Source organism: Pelecanus crispus, chromosome 5, assembly GCF_030463565.1.
Source record: "Pelecanus crispus isolate bPelCri1 chromosome 5, bPelCri1.pri, whole genome shotgun sequence".
In the NCBI taxonomy this organism is placed as follows: Eukaryota; Metazoa; Chordata; class Aves; order Pelecaniformes; family Pelecanidae; genus Pelecanus; species Pelecanus crispus.
In genome coordinates, this window is record NC_134647.1 from 39,466,570 (window position 1) to 39,484,469 (window position 17,900).

At 44.1% G+C, this 17,900-nt stretch overlaps 1 protein-coding gene across 1 annotated transcript in view; it reads left to right on the forward strand.

The window, feature by feature from the left end:
- The window catches only part of CPS1 (carbamoyl-phosphate synthase 1), a 93,320-nt gene that overhangs the window by 36,767 nt on the left and 38,653 nt on the right, over positions 1 to 17,900 (forward strand). Inside the window, exons 17-21 of the mRNA XM_009481893.2 lie at positions 366 to 510; positions 904 to 1,114; positions 2,210 to 2,408; positions 4,377 to 4,553; positions 9,238 to 9,356. Of these exons, the coding sequence (XP_009480168.1) occupies positions 366 to 510; positions 904 to 1,114; positions 2,210 to 2,408; positions 4,377 to 4,553; positions 9,238 to 9,356 (851 nt within the window). The remainder of the gene's footprint in view (positions 1 to 365; positions 511 to 903; positions 1,115 to 2,209; positions 2,409 to 4,376; positions 4,554 to 9,237; positions 9,357 to 17,900) is intronic.

The following is a 17,900-nucleotide window of genomic DNA, read 5'->3' on the forward strand; positions in this document are numbered from 1 at the left end:
TGTGGGGCTGCCCACATACATAAACAAAAGCATGTGTCTGTTGCATGATTGAAGCCTTAGATATTTTTATATTCCTATTTGTTATTTATATGCCATTGCGAGCTCACATGCCCTGGCTTTTTGTCCCATCAGATCACATAAATATTTTCTGTGCCTTTCAAATGAATCTAATGCAAGGGTTTTTTTTTTAAAAAAAAGAGAAATATAAAGTGCTTGTCATCAGTGCTATGAACTTCACTTATCTTCATCTTTGAATTTTCGTGTTGGTCTGGGATGTCTGGAGATAAGCCACAGAAGTCTTAAATACGGAACATGCTGTAATAAGTTTTCTTTTTTACTGTTCATTTTCCCTAACACATTCCCAGGCATTTGCAATGACTAACCAAATTCTGGTGGAAAAGTCAGTTGTTGGCTGGAAGGAGATAGAGTATGAAGTTGTAAGAGATGCTGCTGATAACTGTATTGCTGTCTGCAATATGGAAAACATTGATGCTATGGGAGTCCACACAGGTAAGCTTGGGCACAGGGTGGCTGACTGGAAATGGCTCTAACTTTTTTATGTGGTGCTCTTCTGCCTGCTGTTATTGACATAGTTTTATGGTTGATGAAGTGGGCTCTAGAAATGCTCTTCAGGTCTTTGGATACAGCCAGTTAGGGTGCGAAATGGATATTGTTAGGCTAAACCGACCCCTGTGATCCTATTTTCCATAGGATTACCTGGCCTCTCCAACTCTGGGCCTATTACTGTCTGTGCTTTTCATCAACTGTGCATCCACAGGTTTGAATGTCTGTGGTAACTTCATTACTAGTGATGGGTTAGCAAAGTAAGTGACATATGTGGCTAGAATTTACTGCTACTGAACTGCTTCTCATTTTCCTTCTCTGCTACCTTGTGACAAACAGGGGATTCTGTTGTAGTGGCTCCAAGCCAGACACTCACTAATGAAGAATTTCAGATGCTGAGGGATCGTGCCATCAAAGTTGTCCGACATTTGGGCATCGTGGGAGAGTGTAATATCCAGTTTGCTCTGCATCCGACTTCTCTGGAGTACTACATCATTGAAGTTAATGCCAGACTCTCAAGAAGTTCAGCTTTGGCCTCCAAGGCGACAGGGTAAGATTATTTAAAAAAACTCTGAAATACTACAGAACAAACAAATGAATAAACAAAAACTGAGGGGAGTAGAACAGAAAGTAAGAATTACGATAAGGGACTTGGATCAGTGTATTGTTTAAATACATAAGTGACAGCTGCAAGGAAGAAGGAAGGGTTCCTGCATCTGCTCTCCATGCAGTTAAGACAGGGAGGCACAGGCTTAATTTGTAGCAAGGAAGGCTCTGAAGTTGGCTGTTAGGGAGAACTCTGGAGCCATTAGGTCAGTAAGGTGCAGATTTCTGCATGGGAAGCTTCTAAGAACAGTTCTTGTCAGCATCTGCTAGGATTGACTCTTGGAGAGTCGGTCCTGCTGGGAGATGGAAGAAGGGGTTAGTGAGCCCTCCAGGTGCATTCCAGCCTGCTGATGTTGTTACTACAAATGGAAAAACTCCCAGGAGGTGTGGGGGGGAGCCTAACAGCTGTCCTTACAAAGCATATCCACTGTATCTATATGTTGCCTGCAAATCACCTCTGGGACCCAGAGGACACAGTTATTAATGAGCTGTCTGTCAGATTGATGCAAATGGTATTGCTTGCAGCCTTTGTTTTGTTGGCTAATCTTAAACTAATCAAGATAAGGATGGTCAGAGCAGGCTGTTTAAAAATTGGCTGCTTAATTGCACTTTGCAGATGTTGTTGAGAGGCACAAATTTATCTCTAATTTGCAGTTCTCAACAGTTCTTGTGGCTGTTGAAGTGCCATAGCAGACTGGAGATAAGCCATGATGTTGGACAGTGGGAGTTTGATTGTTTTCTTTTTGGATGACAGACTTGCAGCAAAACATATCTGTTTATATGCTCCCACTGTGGGTGTGACAGATATTTAAAATGGTGGCTTTGCAGGTAATAAAGCAAGCCCCAGATCTAGGTAGGTACCTCTACAATGCGTTAGGGTAGGAAGCTGGATCGACCCTGCTGTGCTTGAGCACAGTAACCTTCCGTTGTGTTGAGGAGGGGAAAATCACCTCACATCTGTTTAACTTGATCCATTTCTGGGATCTGTAAAAGCAAAGTGCTTCCCACTCTACCATTCTCTACCTCTTCTCTATGACAGGTATCCATTAGCATTCATTGCTGCCAAAATTGCCTTGGGGATCCCCTTGCCAGAAATCAAGAACGTGGTGACAGGAAAAACCTCTGCCTGCTTTGAGCCGAGCCTGGATTACGTTGTTACGAAGATACCCCGCTGGGATTTGGACCGTTTTCAGCATATGTCCAACCAGATTGGAAGCTCCATGAAGAGCGTGGGAGAGGTGAGTGCAAGACTCTCTCCTTCCCTTCCATTTCGCCACTTGGAAAAGTCATTTCTCTTTCTTGGAAACCCTCCGAATATCTATCTTCAGGGACCTCATGGCTTTTGAAGGTATTTATTCAGCTCAAATGATTTTTATCCAGTACTATACTTAATTGAAATGAGTTAGGACTGTGTAGTCTTAGATATCACAGCGTGGATTCATAAATGGTTTGACTCCTAAGGTAAGAGACCACTTTGGATCACCTGAGGCTGACTTCATTCTTAACACTCACTACAAGGACTCTCAGAGTTATTTTTTGTTTGGGGTTCTGTAGTGGTGGTTAATTAGAGTACAATTTTAAGAGTTGTAGTCTGTTAAGATTTTCAGTGATGCCGATGAGCCACAGTTCCCATAGTTATTTGTCCTCTCTGTTAAAACCATATGCCAAATCTCAGCCTACTTCTGCTCTGGAAATCCAAACACAACCCGTAACCTTGGTCTGAAGTTTTGACTTCTCTTAGTGATTAAGTCTCTTATATCTGAAACATGACAATGTTCCTTTTAAACCCCGATTTTAAGGTGTCTGGGACAATAACAGCATTTTCAGACCATGTTTTAAGAGGAGAGAAATGAAGCAAAATGGGTAAATTACCCAGTTAATTAGTTAATTACATATCAGCTACCAAAGCAAAATAATTAATTGAGTATTTTTTCATCTGCCTTTTTTTCCTAATGCTTTTCAAGTAGCTATTTTATTAAATTGACACGCAAGACCTTCCTAACATCAAAACAACCTTGTGCACCATTAGCTGTAAACAGTTCCTGGCCATGCACGTTTTCAGGAGGAAGTATCAAGTCCTTCCAGTGGTCATATATCACAAAAGCAGAACTGCAGGAACCCCCTGTCCTTCTCAAGGCAGGAGACAGGGGGATACAGGAAGAGTCAGTGCTCCAGCTGTGCAGGTCTATGACTGCTTGGGGGTGAACTGAAACAGGGATGGAGAAGCTTAAGAGATGCAGTTTGCAGCTGGTGGAGGTACTCAGCAAAAAGGTTAGTCTCCAGGCCCTGTGAGTAGGAGAGGGTGTCTCTGAAGCAAAGAGCTTCTTGCCACTGTTTCTATTAGTATGGCACAGTTGTCTCCCTAGGCCTGAACTTGAAGCCAGATCGCAGCACCTACTCTATTTTTATTAATTGAACATTCTGGCCTGGCTTGGTTTTTCCTGAGCTCTGTTGTGCTGGGCAGTGGGCCTGGAGCTGTGAGAGAAGAGAAAACAATGTTATTTTTTTTCTTTTGACATTTTTCAACATTGTGTTTGAGAAGATTTTTACGCTGTTAGGGTTTCACTGTACTGGGAAATAAAAATGTAGAAATTTGAGAAAGAGCTCTGTTACCTCACAGATTTCCACAGAGAAAGGCTTGTTTTCTTATTAGATGTGATGTCAGGATTGAAGGAGGGAAACCCCAGTGCTGCTATGCCAAGGAGGAGTAATCCTTTAAAAGGGCCCTCACAAGGGAGAGTCACTGTTAAATGTAACTTAAAGGAAGAGGAGCAGATTTCTTCTGAACCTTAAATTCCCACTGTGAGTTTCTATCTCTAACAGGTTGTTAAACAGAAATATCCTTCTATATTACTACACCCATGCTGCTGCATAATGCTTCCCTCTACTAAAGTGCTTCAAAGCAGTTTAGAGGAGAGCAGCAGCTTCCTGTATTTTACAGATAGGGAGACGAAAGCAGAAAGGAGTCACTTGTCTAAAACTCCCTGTTGCTAATATTGGCAGAGTCAGGCCTAGAAGTGGAACTCCCAAGGCTCCCTCAGCTGCACCTGTCTTAAAGCCAGCAGAACTATCTTAGGGAGGGGGTCCAAAGGCTGTAATCTTTCTGTATGTCTATCTTCATGGTTTAAATTTGCACTCCTCTGTTATTCACGGGATATCTGGGCAGCAGCTCACCATAGCTAATGTGGAAGTGCCCTCCGTTGCAGGTCATGGCTGTTGGACGCACGTTTGAAGAGAGCTTCCAAAAGGCTCTGAGAATGTGCCACCCCTCTGTAGATGGCTTCACTTCACATCTGCCTATGAATAAAGCCTGGCCAGCCATCGTAGATCTCCAGAAGGAACTCTCTGAGCCCTCCAGCACTCGGATATATGCAATAGCCAAGGTAACGAAAGATAGAAAGCCCTTGACCTCTGTCCCTTGAATTATAGCTACCAGACTGAGTCAACTGAGGTGACAGAAGTTGAGTATTCTTCACCCCCTTGCCTCCTTCTGTCAAGCACACTGGGACCACCTTGTGTAGGATCCTTGCTGTTGAAGTACGGATATTCTCCATTGCATGTAATTTCCTCTGCAGAACAAAATAGCTGGGTGGGTATATGACTTTGTTTTCCTGCTGACATTTTCCTGCATCTTCTATATTCAGGTAATGTGTTTGCCTTTTGGTACAATCTTAGCCAGTGCTCATTGCATTCAGCAGCAGGTGCATTCCTGTGCCCTGGCACTTCAGTTTGTAGCTGATTGTTGGTGGAGACCTGGATCACTTTCCTTTGCTTCTTCCTATAATATAATTATTTGCTAAATATTGGCCTAAATATCAGGTTCAGCCCTGATTTACACTAGTGTAAGTGTCAGTCAAAGTTAGCCAGTTTTGCAGGTTACCATTAATTTATAAGAAGGGAGGAAGGAAAAAATGAAGATCCCTTTGAAAACTGAAACAGAGGATGATAAAGAATGGCAAGCTGCTGTCTGTGAGAGAACTGTCTTCGGAATTGTTGCATTGGTATGGGCTTGAAAGAAAAAAGAAAAAAATTAAAACTCTATGTTTAATTTAGCCTACAGGAAATCCTCTTGTTCTTTGAAATAGGCTCAACTTCCCTTAGCATTCTTTTAACCCTTCTCCTGTCACACTGGGCAAATCACTTAATCTTTCAAGGTGTCTGGGTAACGGGGTGTTATTGTAAGGGGAGCTAGGGTGTGAAATTATTTCTTCCTTCAGCTCCATGGTGTTTGCCTGTGTATATCACATGGTACATGTGGGGTTAGTAACTTTACAAGGTAGGTGCAATTTCACACTTTGGTTTTGCTGCAGCTAACTTGTCCATCTGTCCATACCCTCTATGAAGAGGAGGGGACAGCTGTCTCTTATAGCTCATACTTACCTGTTGTGGGTTGTTTTTTTTTTTTTTTTAAGATTGCAAACCTTCTTGGCGGGGAATGCCCAGTTACTATTTTTTGTGCCCCTGACTTTGTGTGGTGGAGTCTTTAAGCCCTTTGTGCTCATGTGTAGATACATCTCATTACACCCTCCACACGAATGTGGGGAGCTGAGGTTGTATTTATAAACAGGTTTTCACATAGTTGTTCCTCTTATAAATAGCCTGAATGAAAAGCACAGGATGTTCTATAAATGTGTGGCTTGTCCTGCTGTTGACTCTCACTTTTCAAGCTGGGGAAATGTGTGTCTTCATAAGTGTAGAACGTCCTTCAGCAGCTGTGGTTGGTCTTTATTGTAGCTTTTTCTTGTGACTGAGAGAAAAATCTTGCTTCTTGTCTTTGAGTGGCTCAGAGAGCTTTTATGAAAGGTTAATCTTAGTCCCATGTTAACACAGGGGATCTGAGGAGATGAAGGTGAGTTTGGGTCCCACTGAACACTCTGGGTGTTCCCAGCTGGTGGCATTTTCACTGGGAGGTGTCGGAAAAAGCAAGATCAAAGTCTTAATCCCTCCCTATAAAGAGCTGCCTTTGCCTGACAATGCACTAATTCATCCCCGTTAATAACTGAAGCAAGTAATATTAGTAAGAGGTACTTCTGGCAGCTGGGGCTGCCTGCCTGGAAATCCCTTTCCAGCTTGCTGACATTTAAAAGCCAACAGTTAGTCCCCATTAGCTGTCAGTTTGTTTGGAACAGGATGGAGCTGCGTAGTATGTCTTCTCCTCCCCCCCAAGCCCCACTAGTCAGCTCTCCAAGGCTTTTTTACTTTTTCACTCTCCTTTGTTGGATGATGAAAACAGTAACTGTTCAGGTGAAAGGGAAGTGAGTTCAACTGCCATTCAGAGCTATTGCTGTTGTAATGGGAGCTCCCTGTTGTAATGTAAAAGAAGGCACTAGGAGAGAGGCTGAAATAGATGAGACTTGTTCCTTGGCCAGAGTGGCCTAGTGCTGCAAGGATGTAACTGCCTGATGAGCAGGGCTGCTCAGGTTGTATCAGATCTTTTCTGGGCTCTCTTAGTGATCGTATACGACTGGCCTCAGAAGACTTACGCTGTGGATTCAATCCATTCTCTGTTTCACACCAGGGCCCTGGTCTCCTAGTTGTCCACGCTACAGACATGTTAGTTTACACTTGTGCTCCTGTCCACAGGCAGCTAAATACTTCCTTTGGTGAGGAGCAGGGATAGGACAGAAGGAACAAGGGTGCCAGCCCTAGAGACAGCACGGGCAGCTGAGCTGCCCTCTGTTGCTTGGCCTGGAGACCAGGCTTGCTCCCTGACTCATGGTGTGAAGGCAGTCCTATAAACCCCTTGGCTTCCCAGTGTGGGGCCAGTGTCTACTGGATGGAACAGTCTTGAAGGTGAGCAGCACTCTAAAGTCACGCTGTCCTGCTGTGGCTCCCTCCCCCTTCTTCCACCATGTGTTTAGTCTGTACTCCTTCATGTAGGTTTGAACAGAGTAAAGCCATCAGATTGCTGTCCGGGACCCCTGATCAAATCCTACAGGGATTTTGTGCCTGGAAATCCGATTTACCTCTGTAGTGTGGTGATTTGGGAGCAAGAACTGTCTACAAACTCATTCTTCTCTGCCAGTCTCCAGATTTATGCCACAGGGGTGAAGACAGTTTATTTTCTCTGCCCCTCCTGTGGTTAAGGAGGGGAAGGCATTTGTGTTTTTCAGTTTCCCTTGAAGATCCCTAGGACTTTTAAATGAAGCGTCCTAAGCAGGTTAAGTGTATGTGGTCATGCTACCTGTGTGTGTATGTATAGCTCTGGGACCATTGACTGAAGGTTAGAGATCCTCAAGACATGCAGGTCTGCACGTGTTTTGTGAAAATAGATGAGCAGAAGAAAGACCTGCTCACGTCCCACTAACGTGGCAGTGTGACTTTACCTTCCAACCACTAAGGAATCAGGATGGGAGGGACCCTTTACCAGTTGCCTCATACCGCTATTATACCCAGAAATGTGTGAGAAGCCCAGTCTTATTATTGCCAGTGCTCAGGGACCACTGTGACCGTCCCAGGCTTCTCTTTGCAGGCATTTGGAAGAGCAGTGGCTGTTGGGTGCCAAGCGCTAGCTGAAGGTTCAGTGTGTAAGTGACTGGTTACTCTAAAGGAGCAAAATGTGCATTAGATGTTTTCACCGCTGCTTGTGAGCAAGCAGGCTATTCAAGTCAGCAGCTTATTACCTCTCAGGACAAGAGAATAATTGTGAGAGGGACACCCGGGCAAGCTGCCTAGAAACCCTTTAGAAAAGGTAGAAGGTGGTGTCAGTATTTTGCAGTGCCCAATGAGAGCTGTTACCCATCCGTTCCTTGTCTGTGCGGGTGGTGCCTTCTTGGACCACAGCAAAGTGACCTGTGCATTTCTCTCAGCTGGCATAAAGTCTCTGCATCACAGTGCTGAAGCATGCGGTGATGGTACAATGTTGTGTCCGCAGCTTGATAACTCAGAGGAATAATGCCGGTGTGCAGTGGGCCAAGCTCATTCGTGGATTAATGCTGGAGTTTTCTTCAGTGGCATTGCTCTGGCTTTGTTCCAGAGATGCTGCCCTGCAAGAAAACAATTAAGTGTGATAACAAATTAATGAGCCTGATTACTTCAGCTCAGCAAAGATACCGTGCTGGTTTTATCATTATGGTTGATTATAGTTGTTTTATCAGGAGAGTTGTAACTGTACACCATCGGTGAGACCCAAGAAATATCAGTGATAGAAGATACAACTGCAATGTATCAAGGTACAACTGCCCCCCAATACAATCATATTGGGGAGCTCTCTAGCATATTCCTCTGAGATTTTTTTTTTTTTTTTTTTAATTCTGCAGTGTCCTGTAAAACATTGTCATTTGAATAATAACTCTGGGGTTCCTTTTTACCCCATGGTTGAAAATAGTTTGATAAAAATAAAATAAAAAAAAAAATAGCTCCAGCAAGGAGCTATGGAATTCCAGGGGAATTTGAATGATCTTGAGATTAACTTAAGATACAGAGAGAGAAGCCTGAGTTATGCTATAGCTGCAGTGTGTCACCCAGGACTGGACTTCCCCTTGCTTCAGGGGTGTTTCAAGGCCATATGTCTTGATTCAGCCTTGTATTTCAAGGGTAAATCAAGATTTATGCTCCAGAGCAAAAAGTTCCCCCATAGCTGAGAAGCTGGACCTTGCTTTTTAACATTTGCAGCTAGGAGGTTGGCAGTGGGTCTGAGGTTTAGGCAGCCTCAGTGGTAAGGGGGTGCAGGTGGAGGAGTCGGCAGCTGCAGGCTGAATACGCCTTGCTGTAGGTAGTTAAGGCACATATTCAGTGGGCACCAAGCCTTGTTGCCATCAGTTTAAGTTTGGCTGCTGGCTCTGTGAAAAGCAAATTATCTCTCTCTTGCTCAAACAGAAGTCAGCTTTTGGTACCAAAGCATATGCAGAAGTGGCTGGTGCCTCCCTACACTGCTTGAGGGGCACTTTTTCTGTTGCTGTGGGAGGCAGGATCCTGGGGTAGATGAACCTTTTATTTGTTCAGCTTAGTCTGCAGTACTTTTTATGTCTTTATGCTATATAGTTGCTGCTACCTATTTGCAGACTAAATCTGTATTTGCAAAGCATGTATTAAACGGGCTGTTTGGTACTGTCCTATTTTTGGCAGGCCTTGGATAACAAAGTCCCCGTGGATGTCATTCACAAACTCACAGCCATTGACAAATGGTTCCTGTTTAAGATGCGCAGCATTGTGAACATGGAGAAGATCCTGAAGGAAGTGAATAGGTAAGAAAAACCAACAGCCTTGTCCTAGGACACAGCAGTCCTTCTGGGGATCCTTCTGCTGGGAAAACTGTGGTAAGCCCTGAGCACAGATGCAGTCAATGCTGAGAAGTCTATTTCGGTGCTTGGAGTAAGCACTGTTGTCTTAAAACCCAGTTCACTGCTCACCGGACAGAGGAAATTTCTGAGAACACTCTTTTTGGTAAAATAACTTCTTTGAGTGCTTAGGCATCTTGGCTGTTCTCAGGGATTATGGAAGTTCCAGTTTATTTTGGAAAATCCTCACTATATCTCTGAGGGCAAGGCTGGGAATGTGGATGGCCTGCAATGAGTAACAGCAGGCTGCACTCATGTACGTACCTAGGACAGAGTTAGCCTTCAAACACAGGCCTTGTCCTGACTTACTACACCTGAGGGTCAAATACACTGCATTTTTTTCCGGCCTGGCCAATTGATTTTTAAGCTTTCTGCCTTGCTGTGATCATGCAGTATGTGTTGCTTTCATACTGCACTCTCGAACGTCTATAATTCCAGACATATTTAAATATAAAGCATCCTCTTTCTTCAAGAAAAATGACCATATAAAACTAAGCAGGAGAGATAGCAGTAAATTAAAGGCCTGGGCTGTATTTCAGTTCCAGCCTCTTGCTGACCTGAGCTTTCTCTTCATGGTTTACGAGGTTGGAAGAAACTCCTTGCTGACTTATTGGCTGTATGTTGGCCGGCTTTTCTGCTTCGGGTACCCGTTGTGTTAACCACGTTTCACCACATGATGGCACTGGGAGCGCACCGTAGCCAGTACATCATCACTAAGGTGCTAGTTTGTTCATCTGCTGTGATTTCTGCTTCTTTGACCAGCTGCACGGTTTTAATTGAGCAGCTCTTGCTCTCCCTTGCCCCCCGGAACAAGCTGGATCTGCAGCTAAACAAAAGTAAATGTGGAGGGAGATGCTGAAGAGAATGAGTAGCTTGATTATTTAAAGAAATCTGTTGTCTGGCTGCACAAGTTTCTGCCCTGTAATATCCGTGTCATATTGCAATTGCCTCAAGTGCCTTAAGTATATATGTAAAGCTCCTGAGGAAGAAAAACAATATATCCAGAATTTCCTCACTGTTGGAGTGGCATGCTCTGGACTGATGCACTTGGGACCCCAGAGGTTGGCCTCATCCTCAGCTGATATAAATCCAGCATCACTCCACAGAGGCTAATTGTGCCAACTGTCCTGTATCACTGAGCTTGCTTTCCGTTTCTCTGTGGTGGGTGGCAAACACATTACTACTAGTAATATGATCAGTAGCTGGTACCATCCCACACAGTTTTTCATCCTTCTGGTGACTAGGCAGCAGACTGTATAACCAGCCCGCTACAGAAAGCCCTTTTGCAGCATCCAACCTTGCATTTGTATCATGTGCAACCAATGCTGTGTCCCTTGTAAATGGATTCATGCAATTCAACTCAGATTGCACATAGTATAAATTAACTTAGTGTCATTCACTTACCAGTGCAGATTTTCACTCTGATATCCTTGCTCAAACCTTCCCAAGGAAACTCTCTTACCTCACAGCCTGCATTAGAGGGAGGGGATGGACTGTCCAGCTGCATTAAGCTGAAGGCATGTTGGCACAAAGGCTAAGAGCCAGGGAAAAACACTTCTGACCTGAACTAAGAGACTAGTCCGGTGAGCCACATCAGGAAACACATCTCTGCAATAGCCAAGGGAAAGCTAATTGAGTGATGCAAATGAGACTTGGCACACATGTGGTCTTCCCACAGCCAGCTGTTTCCAGTCCCTGGCATGCCTGGCATGAGTTTTACCTGTGCTACAGGATTATTTTCAATTGAAAAGAATGGGCTGTGATACCATCATTGCTTTAAATCTTTCTCTTGTTGATTGCTTTAAATCTTTCTGTTGTTGAAATACAGTTACCAGAACCAGAAGTAGTTGCCCTGTTCCCAGACACTGTTGCTGGTTACAAGCTTGCTCTCTGTTCAGTCAAATCCATCCCTTCCTTTTTCTCTGGATTGGTTTGGGGGTTCTTTGCAGCAAGGTTTTGGATGCAGTTGGAGTAACATCTCTGCCAAGAGTCTTGATTTGGCCCTGCAGAGCTGTTGCAGAGACTGATAACAAGGAGATGGTCTCTGCTAAGAGGTAAAGAAGAAATTCAGAGCTAGAACAAATGGATATGACAGACAGATGGTCAAGAGGGATCAGAGGCAGGTGGAGGCCTTTGTGAGCAGTTCAGCAAGCAGCATTCACACACCGCATGCTGCCTTGCATCCTCGCCACATGGAGCGATTCAGAGGTGAGCAGAAGGCCTCACTGATTTATGCAGGGAATCTGTTTCTTTGCATGAAAGGTTGTATAGGATAATGTTATGGGGGGAAAAACCTTTCTGACCTATAAATGTTTGTCCATTCTCAGTGGTGTACAGGCAAGGCCAGCCATTTGCAGAGACAGTAGAGACTGGGAAGGGCACCCTCTGCTCCATTTACATTTGTCCCAGCAAACTTCTTTCCAAAGAAGATTGGACCTGGTGCTGATGAGACTGTATAGCTTTTGTCACACTGCAGCAATGTTCCCATTTGACTCTGCCTCTGTGCCCTCTAAGATAGAGAAAGAGTTGTTTCGGGGTATGTGATTTGGCTGCAGGAAAGCAAATGGCCTGAGCTGAATTGGGAAAAGAAAGCCATTTTGAGACTACTTGCAAGAATATCCAGTAATATGACACACATGTCAAATGTGTGCCCCTGCTGTTTCTCCTGTGACCTACATATTTTTCATTTTAAGTGGAAACTTACATTGTGGGGTTTTTGTTGGTTTTTGACCTATTACCTTCATACCTTCAGTAATGTAATCTTAACTATAACCTTCCCCACCACACACACACACGTGACACAGACAAAACCACATATACATACACACATGGAAAGAGCAAGCACCATCCCATGCTGTCAGTCCATGAATACGCAATGGTGTATGGAGCAGTGGCAGTGCAATAGGATATGCTGTTATTGGGAAATTCTTTCCCTAGATTTGGCCTTGCCTATCCCATGAGAGAAAATGGAGGGGAAGGGCCCTGGAGTGACCCCACTGGCTGTTCATCACACTGACAGCTCAGGAAGGAGATGGAAAGTTGAACAGGCTATGTCTAGCTGTCTGAAGCAGTGAGAAGTGAGATGTGATTTTAAGGCCAGGGTTATGGACCCAGTCCAGAGCAAGTCAGATTTGCAGTAGGGTCCAGTAACAACATCATCCCCAAGAGCACAGCTGAAGCCCAGACTTGGAAGTAACGTCTGGGGCATGTTCAACTCAAGACACTGGTGGCCTGGGTGTAGGGAAAAGCCTCTTTTGGAATTTGCATTTGCTCTTTGACCGTCTGCAGTAAGGATTTGTTTGCATGTGGCCATGGTTATTTTTATCCATTCCTGATTTTGTGATCCCTGAGAACTGTGGCTGTATGCAAGGAGAACACATGACAAATACCATTAAATATAGGTAAAGAGGTAGGCAGCTGCGGTGAAATCATTACTTATGCCCAAGTGATGTGGGGACAAAAGCCTTGTTGAAAATCAGTAGGACTTGTGCTCCTAGGTCACTTAGGCATCTCTGTAGCAATTGAACCTGCAATTGATTGTACTTGCCATTACTTGGGAGCTCACAGGGATGGGGGAAAAGGAGAGGTAATGGGGTCAAGTTCACTGGGGAAAATCTGAGTAAGACCCAGGGAAGTTTGGGCCATCTTGCAACAGGCAGAAGTGTGAGTATATTGCCCAACAAGGGACACTTCAACATTGATAAAAGGCTGCGAAGTAGAATTCAAGTGACAAAAGAGGAGCATGATAAACCCCCGTTTTGCAGTTGAGGAGCAAAGCATAAAGATGGTAAGCTTGCCCAAAGTCTCAAAGACAGTCTGGCAGAGCAGTGAACTGAACTCTACCTTCTTGAATCTCAACTCTTCAACTTAACCTTAATGAAAATAGCAGATCTTCCTTTTGGTGGGTACCAAACTAGCCAGCCTACTAGCAGTGGGAAGTGATGGCACCAATCATGTTTTGATAACTTTATACTCTGCAGCTTTGTTTTGGAGGAGAATGTGTTCTTGCTCTGTGGGCATTGAGTGAAAACACCCCCTGACATGTGGTTTGCTTGAAAGGGGTAAATGCAGTCCTGAGTATTGCTCTTGTTGTTACTAAAGAGACACAGGTCAACACGGGAAAGCAGAAAAAAGTGGGAGGGTGCAGACCCACTTCAGCCCGGCATTTGTAGCTAGGTGCTCTGCTCAGTGGCCCATGGAAGAAGTTTTTTATTCTAAATTCCTTTTCAAAGCTCATGTCCTTGGGTCTGTGAAAGGTGTGCTTTGAAAGCTGCTTGCTGGAAGCATGACTTGATTTCAAAACGTGACTGTGACAGAGTAGCCACAGAAATACAGGTGCTGGAATTAAAACCTGGCTCCAGCAGGTGACCTGGGAAACAATGCAGGGATGAAAGATCAGACAGGCCATCAATAACCTGTGCTCTTCCACAGTGGTTGTTGCACACCCGCTCTTCTCAACAGCAGTGTTTCTGCTGACTTGTGTGCTTTTGCGACAGGTCAGAGAGCGTAAGTCAGATCTTGTGTGAGTATAAAGCAGAGCAGGTCCAGTGATGCTAAATGAGGCCGCACTGATTTATACTGTTGGAGGAGCTGTCACTGACATATTTGTAGTACTCGCTTTTAACTAACTGGGAAGATTACTTTTGTCTTCTTTGTGAACTGTGGGGCAGGGAAGACTCAGGAACAAATTAGGAATTGAGTACATGAGGAGAATATAATATAAGCAGCTATTCAGCAGTTGTTTGTGCTTTGTGTGGATCTGGCATAAGATACTTTCTGTTTGTCTTATAGAGCCATTGGTAATAATTTCACAGCTATAGTCTCTTTCAAAGCATCTGTACATTTGTAAAAACGCAATATGCATTTTTTTCTTTGATACAGAGGATATACAGGCATCACCCTATAAAGTCATTGGGGAATCTCTGTAACTGGTATGTATGTACAATACCAAAAGCAGGGGAGTCTGCACCATGGCATCCCAGCAAAGACCTCAAAGCTCTCTTTTACCAGCGGTAGAAAATAGGCTTTGAAGAAGCACCTATGACCCATTTCTTGACTGTGTTTTGGTGTAGGCTGCTGCTTCAGTGCATCACTTAATCCTAGGTGTGAGTCATCTAGGTCTTAGGGCACAGTGTGAGGTTCATGTTACTTAAATCAAGATGTCCACAGTTAGATTTATTAGCCCAGGGACCTGAATATTAAAGATGCAGAGTGCTGGAGTGATAGTTGTTCAGTGAGTAAGATTTGTTGGTTTACAGCTCCTGCTTCCCTAAGCGCTCCTTTGACAGCTTTTGTCAGTCATCTCATGAGTTTCTCGGGAGGGGAAAAACGGTAACAATCTGTCTCCTTGAGAAGAGAAGCAGGGAGAGAATTTATACACTGATCTCATTATTTTAATTGTAGCATGTTCAAAATCTTGTAAAACATCAGGAGCAATCAAGGAAGCCACTAGGAGCCTTGAAGCAGAGCAGGACAACGAGGAAAAGAGGAAGAATCTGTCTTTGTACATAATCCAGCCTGAAATCAAGTAGGCTTTTGAAACCCTCCAAGTCTATGACTACCGAGAAAGGAAGAGCTCTCTCAGGACTGGTCATTAGGCATTTTGGTTCAAGCGCTTCTTGCTTTCGGTCCACTTTGCTTGCCATAGCAAACTGTAGTCTGGGCTTAAATCCACCTCCTCCAGATTTAAGAGGAGCTGAGTTCAAGACTGGTGGGCTGAGCCGGAGTGTACTCATCTTTGCAGCTCGTATGTGCATGTCCAAGCCACATGAATAGCTGTTGAGATAAACCAGAGGTGATCTGCAGGGGTGAGCCTGTGGGCTTACAGGGCAGATGTTAACTGATGCAATAGCTGTGTCCCAAATGCTCCCAGCTCAGGCTTTGACCCTCAGTTTGCAAAATATTCCTGATCCTTTTGTTCAGGACCCATTAACGTGCACCTAAGTAGTATGCAGATGGGCATAAACTTGACAGCATACCTAAAATGAAGCAGAGCCTGATTTGGGAGACAAGAAAAAGAGTGCTTCTTCCCATATCAAGCTGGGCTTTCTGCCGGCACATTTATTCAGCATTACTCCTGAACTGGTGGATCAGATGAAAGCCAGTCAAGTGGAAGAAAGGGCCATGCTGAAGCGAGTAAGCTCTCCTGATAATTGCAATGCTGCCAGTGTTCCTCCAGTCAGTTAATAGATTTCCCCAGGTCCTCTGTGCCAGGTGAAAATTTCCTCATTAAGGGGAATTTATTCCATTTCCTTTTATCGTTTATTATTGAAGAAGTGAGTGGATGGAGTTCCAAAGATGACAGGGTGGAATTTTAAACAAAAAGCAACAACAAATCAACACTGGAAGCTGAAACGGAGGCACAAGCAAGGTTTGGGAAAGGCTTGTATGGTTTATAAACTGCAAAATGTGCAGGGCACTTTAGCTTTCTGAGGAAGTGAACACCCACTAAATGATTATGGCAGCGTGCAAAAGTCTAATGGTCTGGTTTTGAAGCTCTAAAACTTCTGACTGTCATTTTGCAAAGGTAAATATTAGGAAAAAGGAGCATTATAGGAGTCTGGAATCATAGCCACTTAATCTTCCCTTGTTTCAGAATTGATTATAAACCAGTGAGGGAGTTTAATCTTTGGAAGACTTTTTGCTCTGTGTTTGAAGAGTAAGTGATGCTCCAGGGGAAAGTGGGAGGCAGTGATGTAGGACTGGGTCATGTGCTTGGGAATAGCCAGAACTGAGATTTTTTTTTTTTTTTCTTCTCTTTTTAGTGCTGGATTTCTGGTGAGCTCTTGGAAGGATTATTTGTACTCAAGCATTCAAAGAGATCAGCCCGATTCTGCTCTTGCTGGCTTTAGTGTCTCCAGCAAGTCTAAAGGGCTGTCTTTGAGTAAACACAGTGGGAACAGAATTAGGTCAATGCTGGATCTTAAAAATCATCATCCCTTAACCTCTGCGTGTCTCAGTTTTGCTTTCTGTAAGATAAGCATCACCCTACCTACTGTTTGCATGTTTCTTCATATTCTTTCCATGACTCTTGAGATATAAATGCTAGAAATTACCCTTATTAGTAAATGGAAATTATCCAGGTACAAAGATGTGTGTCCAGTACGTGCAGAGAGGCAGCCTGATTTACCAGTGCTGAGGGTTTGCAGCTCTTTGATCCAGTTCCCTTTAAATGTGGTGGAGCTTACTCTGCCTGCTTCTTCTGGTTGTGCCTCCAAATCCCTGGGAGCGGCCTCAGAGGCTTTTGGCAATTTCTCACCTTGTGGCAGATTCTGGTTTCAAATGCTTGGAAAGCAGCACCGCTCGGTGTTTGACTCTTGCTGGTTTTCTGTGACTATTAAATGGCAAAACTGTTACATCCCCAAGGCTGGGTTGTCAGTTCTAACCTTTCCTGCCTCGTAGTGAGCTGGGTGTGTTTCCTCCATATTAAGCTGCCTCCATGGCAGTGAGAAATGAGAAAACCCTTCCTGTCTAGGTGCTGCTTGAATAGAGGTTCCCACTCCATCTTTCTTATTAGCCACACTGAAAGCTACATTTCTTATCTTTTCTTTATCATGCATTGGGAGTAGCAGAGGAAAAAATGCACGGTTTCATTTCCCCTTTAGGTGCTCAGCTTTTCTCTTGCACACTGGTTGTCCTGTACAAAACTGGTTACCTTTTTGCATGGATTAGTAAGTGTCCTAATGTAATTTAAGCTGCTAGCTCAAGGCAAATGAATCATGTCGCCAAATAATCACTGCTTCTCTTCTACCCACCCTACTGGGGGGATGACAATGAATGATATTGTTATAATGAGATACAAAAAACTGAATTGAAAAAAGCTGAAAATGAAGGCAATTTTCTTTCTCTGTCAGTAATCAAATGACAGCCAGCTATGTGTATTCCTAAGGCAGAAGGGAGGGAGAGCAAGGAAGTAAACTGCACTAAAACAGGCTCATTTTCTTGGGGTCATCAGGTCTGCTCACTTGTACTTAGGGAATGCTGAATCTAGGAGAGAAATCTAACGCGGTTGCGTTCTTCCTAATAGCTGGTGACGGCTAGCATCTGTTTTGCCGGAGAATTGGCAGATTTTTGTTTGCTGTGTTTCCTCCTGTAGAACACCCATCCATGCCTTCAGTTCTGGCATTCACAGTTCATGCAAGAAGTCCTGCCTCTGAGCTGAGATCAGAAAGTAGAAAGGGCTGAGGAGAAGCAGAGGAGTTTTGCAGTGGAGGAGTTAGTGCATGGAAACTGCAGGCTTTAATGTAACTACTGCGGTGCTGCAAAATGGGTCTCATTTTGGGAAATCTTTCTGCACCTAGAACTAAATCAAAAGCCTGGGAAGCTCAACCTGCTGGATTAGGCAGGACTGTTTCCTTCTGACACTAGCAAAGAGCAGGATCTGCTGGAGTAAGAAGGGTGATGTGGTGGAGGGTTGTGGAGAAGATCAAGGGTGTAGGTGGTACTCCTGCC